Genomic DNA, 17,500 nt, shown 5'->3' with positions numbered 1-17,500 from the left:
ATATCCTGCAATGCATGATGGGAAAAATGCAAAACACTCCCTCCACACTTATCCATGTTTGGCGCATTTCAACTGCATATTTGTACTTGCTAGCCATCCATAGCGGTTCTACTCGTATAAATTCTTCATTTATCACTCCAAGCAACGTTTGTAAGTTTTACAATATAACAAACAATTCTGACTCACTAAAGCGTCCCATGTGTGATGTCTGTCGGAGTCTTTTCATGTATATTTGTACTTGCTAGCCCTCCATAGCGTTTCTACTCGTATAAATTCTTCATTTATCACTCCAAGTGACGTTTGTAAGTTTTACAATATAACTAAAACAATTCTTACTCACTAAAGAGTCCCATGTGTGATGTCTGTCGGAGTGTTTTCATGCATAGTGTTTCCACTCGTACAAATTCTTCATTCATCACTCCAAGTGACGTTTGTAAGTTTTACAATATAAATAAACAATTCGTACTCACTAAAACGTCCCATGTGTGATGTCTGTAGGAGTGTTTTCATGCATATTTCTACTTGCTAGCTGTCCGTAGCGTTTCTACTCGTATAAATTCTTCATTCATCACTCCAAGTGACGTTTGTAAGTTTTACAATATAACTAAAACAATTCATACTCACTAAAACGTCCCATGTGTGATGTCTGTAGGAGTGTTTTCATGCATATTTCTACTTGCTAGCCGTCCATAGTGTTTCTACTCGTATAAATTCTTCATTCATCACTCCAAGTGACGTTTGTAAGTTTTACAATATAACTAAAACAATTCTTACACACTAAAGCGTCCCATGTGTGATGTCTGTCGGAGTGTTTTCATGCATATTTGTACTTGCTAGCTGTCCATAGCGGTTCTACTCGTATACATTCATCACTCCAAGTGACGTTTGTAAGTTTTACAATATAAATAAACAATTCGTACTCACTAAAACGTCCCATGTGTGATGTCTGTAGGAGTGTTTTCATGCATATTTCTACTTGCTAGCCGTCCGTAGCGTTTCTACTCGTATAAATTCTTCATTCATCACTCCAAGTGACGTTTGTAAGTTTTACAATATAACTAAAACAATTCCTACACACTAAAGCGTCCCATGTGTGATGTCTGTCGGAGTGTTTTCATGCATATTTGTCCTTGCTAGCCGTCCATAGCGGTTCTACTCGTATAAATTCTTCATTCATCACTCCAAGCAACGTTTGTAAGTTTTACAATACAACTAAAACAATTCTGACTCACTAAAGCGTCCCATGTGTGATGTCTGTCGGAGTGTTTTCATGCATATCTGTACTTGCTAGCCGTCCATAGCGGTTCTAGTCGTATAAATTCTTCATTCATCACTCCAAGCAACGTTTGTAAGTTTTACAATATAACTAAAACAATTCTTACTCACTAAAGCGTCCCATGTGGGATGTCTGTAGGAGTGTTTTCATGCATATTTGTCCTTGCTAGCCGTCCATAGCGGTTCTACTCGTATAAATTCTTCATTTATCACTCCCAGCAACGTTTGTAAGTTTTACAATATAACTAAAACAATTCTTACTCACTAAAGAGTCCCGTGTGTGATGTCTGTCGAGTGTTTTCATGCATATTTGTACTTGCTAGCCGTCCATAGCGGTTCTACTCGTACAAATTCTTCATTCATCACTCCAAGTGACGTTTGTAAGTTTTACAATATAACTAAAACAATTCTTACTCACTAAAGCGTCCCATGTAGGATGTCTGTAGGAGTGTTTTCATGCATATCTGTACTTGCTAGCCGTCCATAGCATTCCTACTTGTATAAATTCTTCATTCATCACTCCTAGCAACATTTGTAAGTTTTACAATATAACTAAAACAATTCTTACTCACTAAAGCGTCCCATGTGTGATGTCTGTAGGAGTGTTTTCATGCATATGTGTACTTGCTAGCCCTCCATAGCGTTTCTACTCGTATAAATTCTTCATTCATCACTCCAAGTGACGTTTGTAAGTTTTACAATATAACTAAAACAATTCGTACTCACTAAAGCGTCCCATGTGTGATGTCTGTCGGAGTGTTTTCATGCATATTTGTACTTGCTAGCCATCAATAGCTATCTACTCATATAAATTCTTCATTCATCACTCCAAGTGACGTTTGTAAGTTTTACAATATAGCTAAAACAATTCGTACTCACTAAAGTGTCCCATGTGTGATGTCTGTCGAGTGTTTTCATGCATATCTGTACTTGATAGCCATCCACAGCGTTTCTACTTGTATAAATTCTTCATTCATCACTCCAAGCAACGTTTGACTTGGTCCGTATTTAGCACTTTTGACGCAAAAAAACATCCAACATATTTGGACTTTATACTTGGTCCCTGAAGTAAAGCATAAAAAGTCTCCATGTTTTGATCTGAGGAGGATACTAGAGCGTAAAGATCTGCTATCGGCGGTATGGACATTTCAGCCTTGACGTGTGGCGTTTGAAAGAGGAACTACCTGGATGTCCAGGATGCGTTCCTGAATCTTGTCGGCTCCAAAGTGCTTGTTGGCCACCAGCTCCTGGCCCTGCTTGATGGTCTGCTGCAGGTGGGCGGCCCGTCCCGTCGTCTCGTCCTCCAGGGCTTTGTGCTGACTCAGCAGCCGCACGGCGCCCGTCAGGTCCTTGCCGTAGTCCTCCGAGGACAGGATCTGCTCCTTCTCCCTGATCCAGCCCTCCTGCGGAGCAGACCGGGGGCCGTCACTCGCCGCGTGACGGGGAGGAGGCGGAGAAGGAGGTACAAACCTCTTCGGCCATTTCCCAGAAGAACTTCCAGAGGCGGCGCGACTCCTCCAGGCGGGCTCGCCGCTCGGCCGCCAGCTGGCTGAGCTCCTGGTAGCAGAACTCCAGGTGGGCCACGCGGTCCCTGATGATCTGAGGGTCGCAGGGTTTGTAACCTGAGGAGGAGAGAGGAGCAGGAGTGAGCACCCTCAAAACGGGGAAAACGGGCGCCGCCTCACCTTCTGTGTCACCGGCGAACTTCTGGGCGTTGGCGTTGACGTTCTTGACCCGGTCGGCCTGGACGCCGATGTCGGCCTCCACCAGGGCGTGCTTCTGCAGCAGGTCCTCCACGCCCAGCAGGTGCTTGCCGTAGTCCTGCGAGAGCAGCAGCATCTGCAGGAGCGACAGGCGAAAGGTCAGGGGACACCCAGGGGGCGGGGCGTGGAAGGGCAAGGAGCCCCGCCCACCTTCATCTCGTCCATCCAGTCCATGATGTAGAGCATCTCCTGGAAGACCCTCTGCAGACCCAAGGTCTGCTCCAGCCTCAACCGGCGGGCCTTCAGCAGCTCCAGCAGGTACTCCCACAGCCTGATCACGTTGTCCTTCCTGGCCGTGATGCGCTTGATGTCGTGGTAATTCTCCGCCTCCAGCTCCTTGGCCACGGAAACCACCGCCTGCAAGGAGAACCCGGAGCGGAGGTTGGACTTTGAGCGAAGGGACCGGGTGAAGAACGGCGACAATCCTCACCTGGACGCGCTCCTCGTAGGCGGCGATGTCCGTCTCGATGGCCTCGTGCTTCTTGGTGGCCGCTTCCACCGCCTGCAGGTCGAAGCCAAAGTTGTCCTGGGGGAGGAGCACAAACATGTCAGTCGGGAGCTCCGCCCATCCGGCGAGGCCGGGCCTTACCTGGGAGACCAGGCGCTGGTTCTCGCTCAGCCACGTCTCCCTCATGGCGGCCTTGCGGTCGAAGCGTCGAGCGAGCTGCTCCAGTTTCTCCTGGCGGATCAGCTCCGTCCTCAGCGCCAGCTCCCGCTCGTGCTCCGCCTTCTCCAGACGCTCCCACGCCTGCAGAGGTGTTCATTTTCACTCTCACTCACATTTTAGTCAAACTTGACTAGAACGCCTGACGTATCAGAAGTGATACACAACTTTTTCAGCCCTCTACTTCAGGGCCGTCCAAACTTTTGGCCCTGGGGGGCCACATTGGGCTAAAAAACGTATTTAAGTGTCCCATGTGTGATGTCTGTCGGAGTGTTTTCATGCATATCTGTACTTGCTAGCCGTCCATAGCGTTTCTACTCGTATAAATTCTTCATTCATCACTCTAAACAATGCTTGTAAGTTTTACAATATAACTAAAACAATTCTTACTCACGAGAATGTCCCATGTGTGATGTCTGTCGGAGTGTTTTCATGCATATTTGTAATTGCTAGCCGTCCATAGCGTTTCTACTCGTATACATTCTTCATCCATCACTCCAAACAATGTCTGTAAGTTTTACAATATAACTAAAACAATTCTTACTTACTAAAGTTTCCCATGTGTGATGTCTGTAGGAGTGTTTTCATGCATATTTCTACTGGCTAGCCGTCCATAGCGTTTCTACTCGTATAAATTCTTCATTCATCACTCCAAACAATGTCTTTAAGTTTTACAATATAACCAAAACAATTCTTACTCACTAAAGCGTCCCGTGTGTGATGTCTGTAGGAGTGTTTTCATGCATATTTGTACTTGCTAGCCGTCCATAGCGGTACTACTCGTATAAATTCTTCATTCATCACTCCAAACAATGTTTGTAAGTTTTACAATATAACTAAAAATTCTCACTCACGAGAACGTCCCATGTGTGATGTCTGTCGGAGTGTTTTCATGCATATTTGTACTTGCTAGCCGTCCATAACGTTTCTACTCGTATAAATTCTTCATTCATCACTCCAAACAATGTTTGTAAGTTTAACAATATAACTAAAACAGTTCTTACTCACTAAAGCGTCCCAAGTGTGATGTCTGTCATCATGCATATCTGTACTTGCTAGCCGTCCATAGCGTTTCTACTCATATAAATTCTTCATTCATCACTCCAAACAATGTTTGTAAGTTTTACAATATAACTAAAACAATTCTTACTCACTAAAGCGTCCCATGTGTGATGTCTGTCGGAGTGTTTTCATGCATATTTCTATTTGCTAGCCGTCCATAGCGTTTCTACTCGTATAAGTTCTTCATTCATCACTCTAAACAATGTTTGTAAGTTTTACAATATAACTAAAACAATTCTTACTCACTAAAGCATCCCATGTGTGATGTCTGTCGGAGTGTTTTCATGCATATCTGTACTTGCTAGCCGTCCATAGCGTTTCTACTTATATAAATTATTCATTCATCACTCCAAGCAACGTTTGTAAGTTTTACAATATAACTAAAACAATTCTTACTCACTAAAGCGTCCCATGTGTGATGTCTGTCATCATGCGTATTTGTACGTGCTATCGTAATGTAATCAAGCTAGCGAAGTTAACCTTAGATAATTATGCTAACACATTTACGAGTGTCTGCGTTAGCATTATTAACTTACATTGGCATTCTTTTTTAAAATTGTTTCAGTTTAATAAATTCCTCAGTAAATTCACAAAAACGTCACCGTGGAGTTATTGAGTGTGTTTAGCTGATTGGAGAACTAGCTTGCGCAGCGAGTGGGTCCATGACGATGACTTCTGTTTTGTTTGATCATCCGTTTTACTGCCGTGGCACAGACACAATTAAGGTATGTAAATAAACATTTACTAAATATTTCTGTGTAAATAACTCATTTTGCAACGTATATATCTGCGGCTTATAGTCCGGTGCGACTAATATACGGAAATCATTTTTTTCTTCTGTAATGTGGTGGGTGTGGCTTATATAGTCTAGAAAAAAGTTATGGGAAAATAGGTGGTCGATGGAAATGATGAGTCAAGGAAATGAACACTGGCCTAACACACACGCAGAAGACGACAATGTCGTTGGCTAATGTGGAATGATGACATCAGAGTGGGCGTGGCTACCTTGTTAATGTCGGAGATGAGTTTGCCTTCTCGAGGGGTGTACACCTTCTGGTTGTTGGCCCTCATCTTGCTCTGAATGGTGAACAGAAGAACCTCCAGGTTGCCCTTCTCTGTGAACCTACACAAACACACCCGTGTTAGTGTGTGTAAGTGTGTGTGTGTTTCTTGCAGGCCACTACAGACTTTGGCGGCTTCTCCACGGTCCTGTAGGTGTTGAAGGCCTGCAGCTGCTGCTGGACGCCCACCAGCGAGTTGGCAAACTTCCTGTTGTTGAGGATGATGATGGTCTGCTCGATCCACTCCAGGAGGTCCGAGGCCAGAGACTCGTACTTATTGATCATCTTCTCCGTCTCGATGGCGTTGTCCAGAACCTGCGGCCGGCGCACACCCGTTGTCAAAGGAGGTCGCTCTTTTTATCCCTCCGCTTCCTCCGTTCCCCTACCTTCCCGATTCGCTTGCCCTCCACCTTGAGGGCCTTCATCTTGGAGAAGTAGTGGTAGTAGGTGACCACGTAGGTGATGATGGACTTCTCGTCGGGGTGGTCCACGCTGATGTCTGCTCAGAGATGGAGGAGGACACAAAGCGTGAGGATGGGAGAAGGAGCACAGCCACGTGCTCGCTCACTAGGGGTCCACCCAATATCAACGCCCATATTTGGCATTTGGACGTATGGCGGTATCCACCTCTCTTTATCAGTATCGGCTTTTTCTTTTTGACAACAACAACAGAAGGACATCAGCAGATACAATATCTACACATTTGATTAAAAAAAATTATAATTAGTCAAGTAGATCAATAATAACCACACTTTGTCAAATCACCTGATGGTTTTTGCTGCTAAATTAATCACAACATTAGCCTGAGCCTGATTTACTAGGATCCAAATACCACGCAGTAAATAGCGTGTACAAAGTATAAAATAGTGTGTACTATTAGTGTGTACAAAGTATAAAATGGTGTGTACTATTAGTGTGTACAAAGTATAAAATAGTGTGTACTTTTAGTGTGTACAAAGTATAATATAGTGTGCACTAGGGCTGCAACAACTAATCGATTAAATCGATTACCAAAATAGTTGGCGATTAATTTAGTCATCGATTCGTTGGAACTATGCTATGCGCATGCGCGGAGGCTTTTTTTTTTGTTATTTCTTTTTGTGTTATTTTTTTGTTGTTGTTTTTTTTTGTTTTATAAACCTTTATTTATAAACTGCAACATTTACAAACAGCTGAGAAACAATAATCAAAATAAGTACAAAAACAGTACAAAACAGCGCCAGGGCGGCTGTGAGGCTACGTCTCATGAGGTGGCGTAAGCTAGCCAATGATGTGTCATGTGCAGCTCACGTGACGACGGCGTCTCCTTTGCTGGAAAAATTCGAAAAATGGCGCAGGAAAACAGTACCGATAGTTTAGCGGATAAACATCTTGAGGTTATTGCTTCAATGGAGAAAAGTGTACGACCTAAGTTGTCAAAAGTGTGGGAACACTTCACTTTAAAGACTTAAAAAAAGACCGTATCTTGCAAAATGGCACGGAAGTACAGCATTGCTTCTGGAGCACCTGAAGAAGAAAAATATTGGAGCCATGGATGAAGGGAGGAACTCACAGTACGTAACTTTTTAAGTCCATAGTGGCAACAAGTATTCATGAGTTCAGCTTTTTTGTGAGTAACTTTAAAGTTATGCCTTTGTTGCAACGCGGGGCTGATAATGTGTCTCCGGCACATTTGACTCCGTCTTGAGAGAGAAAACGCACGGTTACCAATTTGGAAATAAACGTAACGGACAGAAATATCTCAGGTTGGTTTCATAATGGATCAATGTAGCCGGGCCGATAAAGCTATATAAATATATTTAGATTTCAGTGACGCTTTAGTATAACTAAACGTTATGAAGGTGCTGGAATATTTCATGCTATTATTCAGAGGCAGCCTGAAATGAATCCTTTACTATTCACAACAGAAACGTGAACAATATCTGATTCAGTTCTGATGAGTTACATTTCTGTGTTATTGTTGCTGTATGCTGCACCCCCAATGTCCACAACATGGTGCCAGCATGCTGTTTTTTTTCAATAAAATACTGGAAAGGATAGAAATGTAGTTTGTCTCTTTTATCCGATTATTAATCGATTAATCGAAGTAATAATCGACAGATTAATCGATTATCAAATTAATCGTTAGTTGCAGCCCTAGTGTGCACTATTAATGTGCAAAAAGTATAAAATAGTGTGCACTATAAGTGTGTAAAAAGTATAAAATAGAGTGTACTATTAGTGTGTACAAAGTATAAAATAGTGTGTACTATTAGTGTGTACAAAGTATAAAATAGTGTGTACTATTAGTGTGTACTAAGTATAAAATAGTGTGTACTATTAGTGTGTACAAAGTATAATATAGTGTGCACTATTAGTGTGTAAAAAGTATAAAATAGAATGTACTATTGGTGTGTACAAAGTATAAAATAGTGTATACTATTAGTGTGTACAAAGTATAAAATAGTGTGTACTATTAGTGTGTACAAAGTATAAAATAGTGTGCACTATTAGTGTGTCAAGTATAAAATAGTGTGCACAATTAGTGTGCAAAAAAGTATAAAATAGAGTGTACTATAAGTGTGTACAAAATATAAAATAGTGTGTACTATTAGTGTGTACAAAGTATAAAATAGTGTGCACTATTAGTGTGTCAAGTATAAAATAGTGTGCACTATTAGTGTGCAAAAAAAGTATAAAATAGAGTGTACTATTAGTGTGTACAAAATATAAAATAGTGTGTACATTTAGTGTACAAAGTATAAAATAGTGTGCGCTATTAGTGTGTACAAAGTATAAAATAGTGTGCACTATTAGTGTGTACAAGGTATAAAATAGTGTGTACTATTAGTGTCTACTATTAGTGTGTACAGAGTATAAAATAGTGTGTACTATTAGTGTGTACTGTTAGTGTGTACAAAGTATGAAATAGTGTGTACTATTAGTATGTACAATCTATAAAATAGTGTGTACTATTAGTGTGTACAAAGTATAAATAGTGTGTACTATTAGTGTGTACAAGGTATAAAACAGTGTGTACTATTAGTGTCTACTATTAGTGTGTACAGAGTACAAAATAGTGTGTACTATTAGTGACTACAAAGTATAAAACAGTGTGTACTATTAGTGTCTACTATTAGTGTGTACAGAGTATAAAATAGTGTGTACTATTAGTGTGTACAAAGTATAAATAGTGTGTACTATTAGTGTGTACAAGGTATAAAACAGTGTGTACTATTAGTGTCTACTATTAGTGTGTACAGAGTATAAAATAGTGTGTACTATTAGTGACTACAAAGTATAAAATAGTGTGTACTATTAGTGTGTACAATCTCTAAAAGTGTGTACTATTAGTGTGTACAAAGTATAAAATTGTGTGTACTATTAGTGTGTACAAAGTATAAAATAGTGTGTACAATCTGTAAAATAGTGTATACTATTAGTGTGTGCAATCTATAAAATGGTGTGTACTATCAGTGTGTACAATATCTAAAATAGTGTATACTTTTTTCGTGTGTGCAATCTATAAAATGGTGTGGACAATAAGTGTGTACAAAAAATTAAATAGTGTGTACTGTTATTGTGTGCAATCTATAAAATAGTGTGTACTATTAGTGTGCAATCTATAAAATATAGTGTACTTTTAGTGTGTACAAAGTATAAAATAGTGTGTACTGTTAGTGCGTACAATCTATAAAATAGTGTGTGAATTGATTTCAATCAGCCCCTTAAGTCCTCTAGCAGCTATAACATTATAAAAGGATGTTGCTGAATATTTGTGAGTGTTGACACACACATATGATGGAGGATTGTGGTGTGTGTGTGTGTGTGTGATCCCGCAGCCTTTTAACGTCCTTCTCACACCTGCTAAATAAAACACTAAATAGTGATGATGAGTGTTGATAAATCACACTGCGTGTGCTAAATAATGATATTTTTGTATCTTCTCCTCCCTTGTTCTGCTCACTTTAACAGATACGATCCACCTTGCACACCTTTAGTAGATACTGTCAAGTTTGCACGTGTTTTAGCACACGCAAACCTTGAGTAAATCTAGACCTAAGTCACTTCCTCAGAAATAAAGTAAACAACAACAAGGTCTTGTCCAGATGTTTACTGCCGTGTACTATTCATGTTGATATCACTTATCGGCCTCCTCCACCACTAATAATTGGTATCGGTATCGGCCGTGAACAAACATCTCACCCTCGGCGTCGAGCAGCTTGGTGAGGCCCAGGTGTTGCTCGGCCAGGTTGAAGGCGTTCTGCAGGTTGTGGTGAGCGTTGGACTTCTTCAGCTTGTCAAAGTCGATCAGGTCCGGCCTGGCCAAGGAAGGGTGGGGGGGTTTAAAGGTGGGCACGGGGGCGGGGCTTCCTCTCTCACCTGTGTTTGTGGATAATGGCGTTGAAGGCCATGCCGTCCCTCCAGCTGGTGGAGAAGTTGTGGATGTTGACGTTCGGGTATCTGGGGAGGAAGACAAGATGGTCAGATGCAGAAGGTGGCCATGTGGTCCACGTGGTAATGGAGGTCTGGGACTCACCCTGCGGTCTTCATCTGACACCACAGCAGCAGAGCATCCTTGGCAGACTTCTTCTCCTTGTTGTCCTCCGTCTCCACGCTGATGTCCTGGATCTGAGAGACACACACACACACACACACACACACACACACACACACACACACACACACACACACACACACACACACACACACACACACACACACACACACACACACACACACACACACACACACACACACACACACACACACACACACACACACACACACACACACACACACGTCAGGACGCCGCCTCGTGTCTACATGACAAACTGCAGAAACCAGGGATCGACCGATTATCCCATATTTGCCGTATATTGGTATCAGCCTCTTTCTTATCGGTATCTGCCTTTTTTTTTAACAAGTGCATGAGAAGTACATCAGCAGATACAAGATCTACACATATGATACCAGTGTTTCATCATTGTTGGAGTAGATAGTAATTACCACCAGCCAGAGAAAATGTACCTTTTTTTTTCTCCTTCACTGCAGGACTCACTTATATTATTTTATATATATTACTACTTTATATATATTACTACTTTATACATAATACTACTTTATACATATTATTAGTTTATAGATATCACTACTTCATACATATTACTTCTTTTTACATGTTACTTTATACATATTACTACTTTTTACATATTAGTTTATAGATATCACTACTTGATACATATTACTACTTTATACATGTTACTTTATACATATTACTACTTTATAAATATTACTGCTTTATACATATTACTACTTTATACATGTTACTTTATACATTTTACTACTTTATACATGTTACTTTATACATATTACTACATTAGTAATATGTATAAAGTAGTAATATGTATGAAGTAATCATACATATTACTACTTTATACATATTACTTCATAAATATTAGTACTTTATACATATTACTTCATAAATATTCATAAATCCTAGTACTTCATACATATTACTTCATACATATTACTTAATAAATATCAGTACTTTATACATATTACTTCATAAATATTACTTCATACATATTACTTCATGACTATTAGTACTTCATACATATTACTTCATAAATAGTAGTACTTCATACATATTATTACTGCATACATATTACTTCATACATACTACTTTATACATATTACTTCATACATACTACTTTATACATATTATTTCATAAATATTAGTACTTTATACATAGTATTACTTCATACATACTACTTTATACATATTACTTCATAAATATTACTTCGTAAATACTTCATAAATACTTCATATTATTTCATAAATATTAGTACTATATACATATTACTTCATAAATATTATTACTTTATCCATATTACTTCATAAATACTAGTACTTTATACATATTACTTCATACATATCACTACTGTATACATATTACTTAATAAATATTACTTAATACATATATGTACGTTATACATATTACTTCATAAATATTAGTACTTTATACATAGTATTACTTCATACATACTACTTTATACATATTACTTCATAAATACTAGTACTTTATACATATTACTTCATACAGATCACTACTGTATACATATTACTTCATAAATATTATTTCATACATATATGTACGTTATACATATTACTTCATAAATATTAGTACTTTATACATAGTATTACTTCATACATACTACTTTATACATATTACTTCATAAATATTACTTCATGAATATTATTACTTTATACATAGTATTACTTAATACATACTACTTTATACATATTACTTCATAAATATTACTTCATAAATACTTCATATTAGTTCATAAATATTAGTACTATATACATATTACTTCATAAATATTATTAATTTATACATATTACTTCATAAATACTAGTACTTTATACATATTACTTCATACACATCATTACTGGATACATATTACTTCATAAATATTACTTCATAAATATTAGTACTTTATACATATTCCTTCATACATATTACTTCATAAATACTAGTACTTTATATATATTATTCCTTCATATATATATTACTTCATAAATATTAGTACTTCATACATATTACTTCATAAATATTAGTACTTCCTACATATTACTTCATAAATACAAGTACTTCATGAGATCAACTCTCAGCGTTGAAGTTGATTAGTTTGAGATGTTCTTCCCTCATGTAGTTTTCTATGAAGTATAAAAGCCAAGTATTTGCAGTACATCCAGAAAGTATTCAGAGCACTTCACCTTGTCTACATGTTATTATTCCAAAAAGGAACACAATCATTTTGTCCTGTAAATTCTACACATAATACCCCATAATGACAATGTGAACGTTTCCCCCCCCCCAAAAAATGTTGCTATTGTATTAAAAATAAAAAAGTAAGGAATGTACATAAACATTCACAGCATTTGCTCAATACTTAGTTGATGCACTTTTAATTACCGCCTCAATTCTTTTTGAATACGATGCCACAAGCTTGGCACACCCATCTTTGGGCACTTTCAACCATTCCTCATTGCAGCGCCTCTCAAGCTCCATCAGCTTGGATGGGAAGTGTTGGATGTCTCTGCACATTGCTGCGTTCATCTTTCCCTCTATCCTGACTAGTCTCCCACTTCCTGCCGTGGTCTGAGAGTCTTTCAGGTGCATTTCGACACATTTTTTACTAAGAAATGGCTTCCGTCTGAACACTACCATACAGGCCTGATTGGTGGATTGTTCTTCTGGAATGTTTCTCCTCTCTCCACAGAAGAATGCTGTAAGCTCTGACAAAGTGACCATCTGGTTCTTGGTCTTCTCCCTGACTAGGGTCCTTCTCCCCCCGATCGTCCAGCTCCAGGAAGAGTCCAGGTGGTTCCAAACTTCCTCCATTTACGGTTAATGGAGGCCACCTTCAAGGCAGCAGATGTTTTCCGGACCCTTCCCCAGGTTTGTGTCTGGAGACAACCCTGTCTTGGAGGTCTACAGACTTCATTCTTGGTTTGTGCTGTGCCACGCACTGTCAATTGTGTGCCTTTCCAAATCATGTCTACCAACTGAATTTACCACCAGTGGACTCCAATGAAGCTGCGGGAACATCTCAAGGATGATTGGGTGTAAACAGGATGCACCTGAGCTCACTTTGGAGCTTCATGGCAAAGGTACATGTGATTTCTTAAAAAAAAAAACTTCACGTTGTCATTATGGGGTATTGTGTGTAGAATTTTGAGGACAAAATGAATGTATTCCACTTTGTAAGAAGGCTGTAGAATAAGAAGTGGGAAAAGTGTGACTACTTTGCTGACACAGCAAGTAAGACATCACCTTCAACCCGACAGGTGTGCTCCTACCTGGAAGCGGAGGATGATGGTCCAGATGAGGCCCAGGGTGAGGCGGTGGTTTCCGTCCACGATGTCGTGGGAGCCCATGTTCTCCAGGTGCACCTTCTGCTCCTTCAGGAACTGCAGAGCCTTGTCCACATTCTCCAGACAGTGGATCCTCATGCGGCCTTTGGTGGGTTTGGGCTGCAACGCACACACGCGCACACGCACACGCACACGCACACACACACACACACACACACAGACACACACACGTTAGACCACAGGTGTCAAAGTCAAGACCTGTGGGCCAGCCATGACGTCTTCCTTGCTGAATATAGACTTATTGCCATGTTGGAGGCGCGAAGGTGTTTCATGCTTTTATTTCTATTTTTTATCTATGTTTCTGTTTTATCTAGTGTTTATCTAGTGTGTGTCATGATTTCATTTCGATTTAATTTTTTATTATATATTCTAACTTTCTATTTTTTATTTTTTTTATACTTTGTAGCACTTTGAGATTTTAACGAATGTAAAGTGCGTTACAAATGTAATTCATTATTATTATTATTATTAAGGTGTGACGCTGACGTCGCCATAGCAACAGCGAGGGCTGGAACAGCGGAATGAAAATGAACGGTTCTTGTCAACGTGTCCCCCCCGCCCCGCCCCCCCTGCCGGGAGCTGACACTTTGCTGAAAAGGCAGGAAGTGCAAGAAAAGAAGAAGGCGGAGGTGGCAAAAAAAGGAAAATGAAAGAAGTTTGACTGGTAATTTTTAGAAGCGTCGCTGGTCCGATTGTGTCGTGACGGTTGCCGCAGGTGACGGCACAGCCTCCCCATCCATGCTTCTATTCATGATTACAGTCGAGCGCTGTGCTCTCTGCAGTGTCTAAAGGAGACGCCCCCAAACTTTTGCAGGCCATTTGGTATTTTTCATTTTCACAACCAACACAATATATACATTTTTTTTTTACCTTTAAGGCTCCCCTTAAATTTGGTCCCGGGGACCCAGAAGTTTCTCAGTTATAAAAATTACAAAATTAGTCATACGCCTAAATCAACTTCAGTCCATATGTCGACATAAAGTTTTTTTGTTTTTTTATTGCCTTAACTCTAAAGGCCTTAGTTGGCCACATGCGTGGACAGCACCTTTTAGCTCTTATTTCCAAAATTGTGTACACTACTGAATTGGGGTCTTATGGCAACTTATATGGACACTTGTACTGCCATCTGGTGGTGTGAGAAGAGTATAACATACAATGGAATTTGGAAAAAAAAAGTGTAAAAATAAGAATTAGCATGTCACTAAACATGAAGTACACGTTTGTGTACTTATGGACCAAGTACATCATATCAAAAGATGATTCTTAGTTTTTATTCTACAAACCCTGTTTCCATATGAGTTTGGAAATTGTGTTAGATGTAACTATAAACGGAATACAATGATTTGCAAATCATTTTCAACCCATATTCAGTTGAATATGCTACAAAGACAACATATTTGATGTTCAAACTGATAAACATTTGTTTTTTTTGCAAATAATCATTAACTTTAGAATTTGATGCCAGCAACACGTGACAAAGAAGTTGGGAAAGGTGGCAATAAATACTGATAAAGTTGAGGAATGCTCATCAAACACTTTTTTGGAACATCCCAAAGGTGAACAGGCAAATTGGGAACAGGTGGGTGCCATGATTGGGTATAAAAGTAGATTCCATGAAATGCTCAGTCATTCACAAACAAGGATGGGGCGAGGGTCACCACTTTGTCACAAATGCATGAGCAAATTGTTGAACAGTTTAAGAAAAACCTTTCTCAACCAGCTATTGCAAGGAATTTAGGGATTTCACCATCTACGCTCCGTGATATCATCAAAAGGTTCAGAGAATCTGGAGAAATCACTGCACGTAAGCAGCTAAGCCCGTGACCTTCGATCCCTCAGGCTGTACTGCATCAACAAGCGACATCAGTGTGTAAAGGATATCACCACATGGGCTCAGGAACACTTCAGAAACCCACTGCCAGTAACTACAGTTGGTCGCTACATCTGTAAGTGCAAGTTAAAACTCTCCTATGCAAGGTGAAAACCGTTTATCAACAACACCCAGAAACGCCGTCGGCTTCGCTGGGCCTGAGCTCATCTAAGATGGACTGATAAAGTGGAAAAGTGTTCTGTGGTCTGACGAGTCCACATTTCAAATTGTTTTTGGAAACTGTGGACGTCGTGTCCTCCGGACCAAAGAGGAAAAGAACCGTCTGGATTGTTATAGGCCAGGGGTCGGCAACCTTTACCACTCAAAGAGCCATTTTGGCAAGTTTCACAAATTAAAGAAAATGATGGGAGCCACAAAAAAAAAATTAATTTAAAATGAAAAACACCGCATATAAAGCTTTAATTTCTTTGTGCTATGTTAACTAGGGGTCTCAGACACACGCAACGGCACGCACTTTAATATGGAAAATTGATGTCAGTGCGGCCGCGAGATTTGAATCAATGGCGCTTGATAGCGTCATACTTGCCAACCCTCTCATTATTTCCGAGAGGCTCCGAATATCAGGGAGTGATGGCACTGCTTATGGTGCCCTCTACAGCCTGCCCAAACAGTGTACCTGCTCGGCCACATGTAGAATGTAGCTTCAGCTTGCTCACGTAAGTGACAGCAAGGCGTACTAGGTCAGCAGCCACACAGCTTACACTGACGGTAGCCGTACCGTATAAAACAACTTTAACACGGTTACGTTACAAATATGCGCCACACTTTGAACCCACACCAAAAAAGAATGACAAACACATTTCTGGAGAACATCTGCACTGTAACACAACATAAACACAACACAATAAATACCCAGAATCCCATGCAGCACTAACTCTTCCGCTCAACCGACGCACGGAGGGGGGGGGGGGGGGGGGGGGGTTTGTGGTAGCGGGGGTGTATAATCTAGACCGGAAGAGTTAGGGCTGCATGGGATTCTGGGTATTGGTTGTGTTGGGTTTATGTTGTGTTACAGTGGGATGTCCTCCAGAAATGTGTTTTTCATTCTTTTTTGGTGTGTGGGTTCACAGTGTGGCACATATTTGTAACGTAACAGTGTTAAAGTTGTTTTATACGGTACGGCTACCGTCAGTGTAAGCTGTGTGGCTGATGACTAAGTATGCTTTGCTGTCTCCTACGTGTGCAAGTAAAAGCTACATACAACATGTGGCCGGGCTGGCACGCTGTTTGTAATGCTATAGAGGACAATTACTGCAGTGCAATTAGGGCACGCCTTAATTTAGTAATTAGAGTGAAAATAGAATTATATTTGCCCTGCGAGTTATCTAGGAGAGGCACTGAGATCCATAAGTCTCCTGGTAAAATCAGGGGGGTCGGCAAGTATGCAGCTGAGCCGCATCAGAGTGGTCAAAGAGCCGCATGCGGCTCCGGAGCCGCGGGTTGCCGACCCCTGTTATAGGCGCAAAGTTGAAAAGCCAGCATGTGTGATGGTATGGGGGTGTATTAGTGCCCAAGACATGGGTAACTTACACATCTGTGAAGGCGCCATTAATGCTGAAAGGTACATACAGGTTTTGGAGCAACATATGTTGCCATCCAAGCAACGTCTTTTTCACGGACGCCCCTGCTTATTTCAGCAAGACAATGCCAAGCCACATTCTGCACATGTTACAACAGTGTGGCTTCGTAGTAAAAGAGTGCGGGTACTAGGCTGCCTGCTGTAGTCCAGACCTGTCTCCCATGAAAAATTGTGGCTCATTATGAAGCCTATATATATAATAAAACCTCTTTCTTCTTCCAGAGGAGCAGCAGCTCAGAATCTCTCAGTGATAAGACTTCGTCCGAGCTGAAGAAGAGCTT

General features: G+C 40.2%; 1 protein-coding gene across 1 annotated transcript in view; it reads right to left on the bottom strand.

The window, feature by feature from the left end:
- Nucleotides 1–13,872, bottom strand: part of LOC133657036 (spectrin beta chain, non-erythrocytic 1-like) — a gene marked incomplete at its 5' end in the record, with an annotated part of 58,295 nt that extends 44,423 nt beyond the window's left edge. The window contains 13 exons of the mRNA XM_062057919.1: nucleotides 2,460–2,678; nucleotides 2,746–2,897; nucleotides 2,961–3,114; nucleotides 3,189–3,395; nucleotides 3,469–3,564; nucleotides 3,628–3,786; nucleotides 5,770–5,887; nucleotides 5,953–6,140; nucleotides 6,212–6,324; nucleotides 10,011–10,126; nucleotides 10,188–10,268; nucleotides 10,345–10,436; nucleotides 13,675–13,872. Coding sequence (XP_061913903.1) covers nucleotides 2,460–2,678; nucleotides 2,746–2,897; nucleotides 2,961–3,114; nucleotides 3,189–3,395; nucleotides 3,469–3,564; nucleotides 3,628–3,786; nucleotides 5,770–5,887; nucleotides 5,953–6,140; nucleotides 6,212–6,324; nucleotides 10,011–10,126; nucleotides 10,188–10,268; nucleotides 10,345–10,436; nucleotides 13,675–13,872 — 1,893 coding nt within the window. The remainder of the gene's footprint in view (nucleotides 1–2,459; nucleotides 2,679–2,745; nucleotides 2,898–2,960; nucleotides 3,115–3,188; nucleotides 3,396–3,468; nucleotides 3,565–3,627; nucleotides 3,787–5,769; nucleotides 5,888–5,952; nucleotides 6,141–6,211; nucleotides 6,325–10,010; nucleotides 10,127–10,187; nucleotides 10,269–10,344; nucleotides 10,437–13,674) is intronic.
- Nucleotides 13,873–17,500: the final 3,628 nt, after the last annotated feature.

The sequence above is a fragment of the Entelurus aequoreus genome, linkage group LG09 (assembly GCF_033978785.1).
Source record: "Entelurus aequoreus isolate RoL-2023_Sb linkage group LG09, RoL_Eaeq_v1.1, whole genome shotgun sequence".
NCBI lineage: Eukaryota > Metazoa > Chordata > Actinopteri > Syngnathiformes > Syngnathidae > Entelurus > Entelurus aequoreus.
The sequence above is the reverse complement of the archived record's forward strand: the minus strand, read 5'-3'. Positions and strand labels throughout refer to the sequence as shown.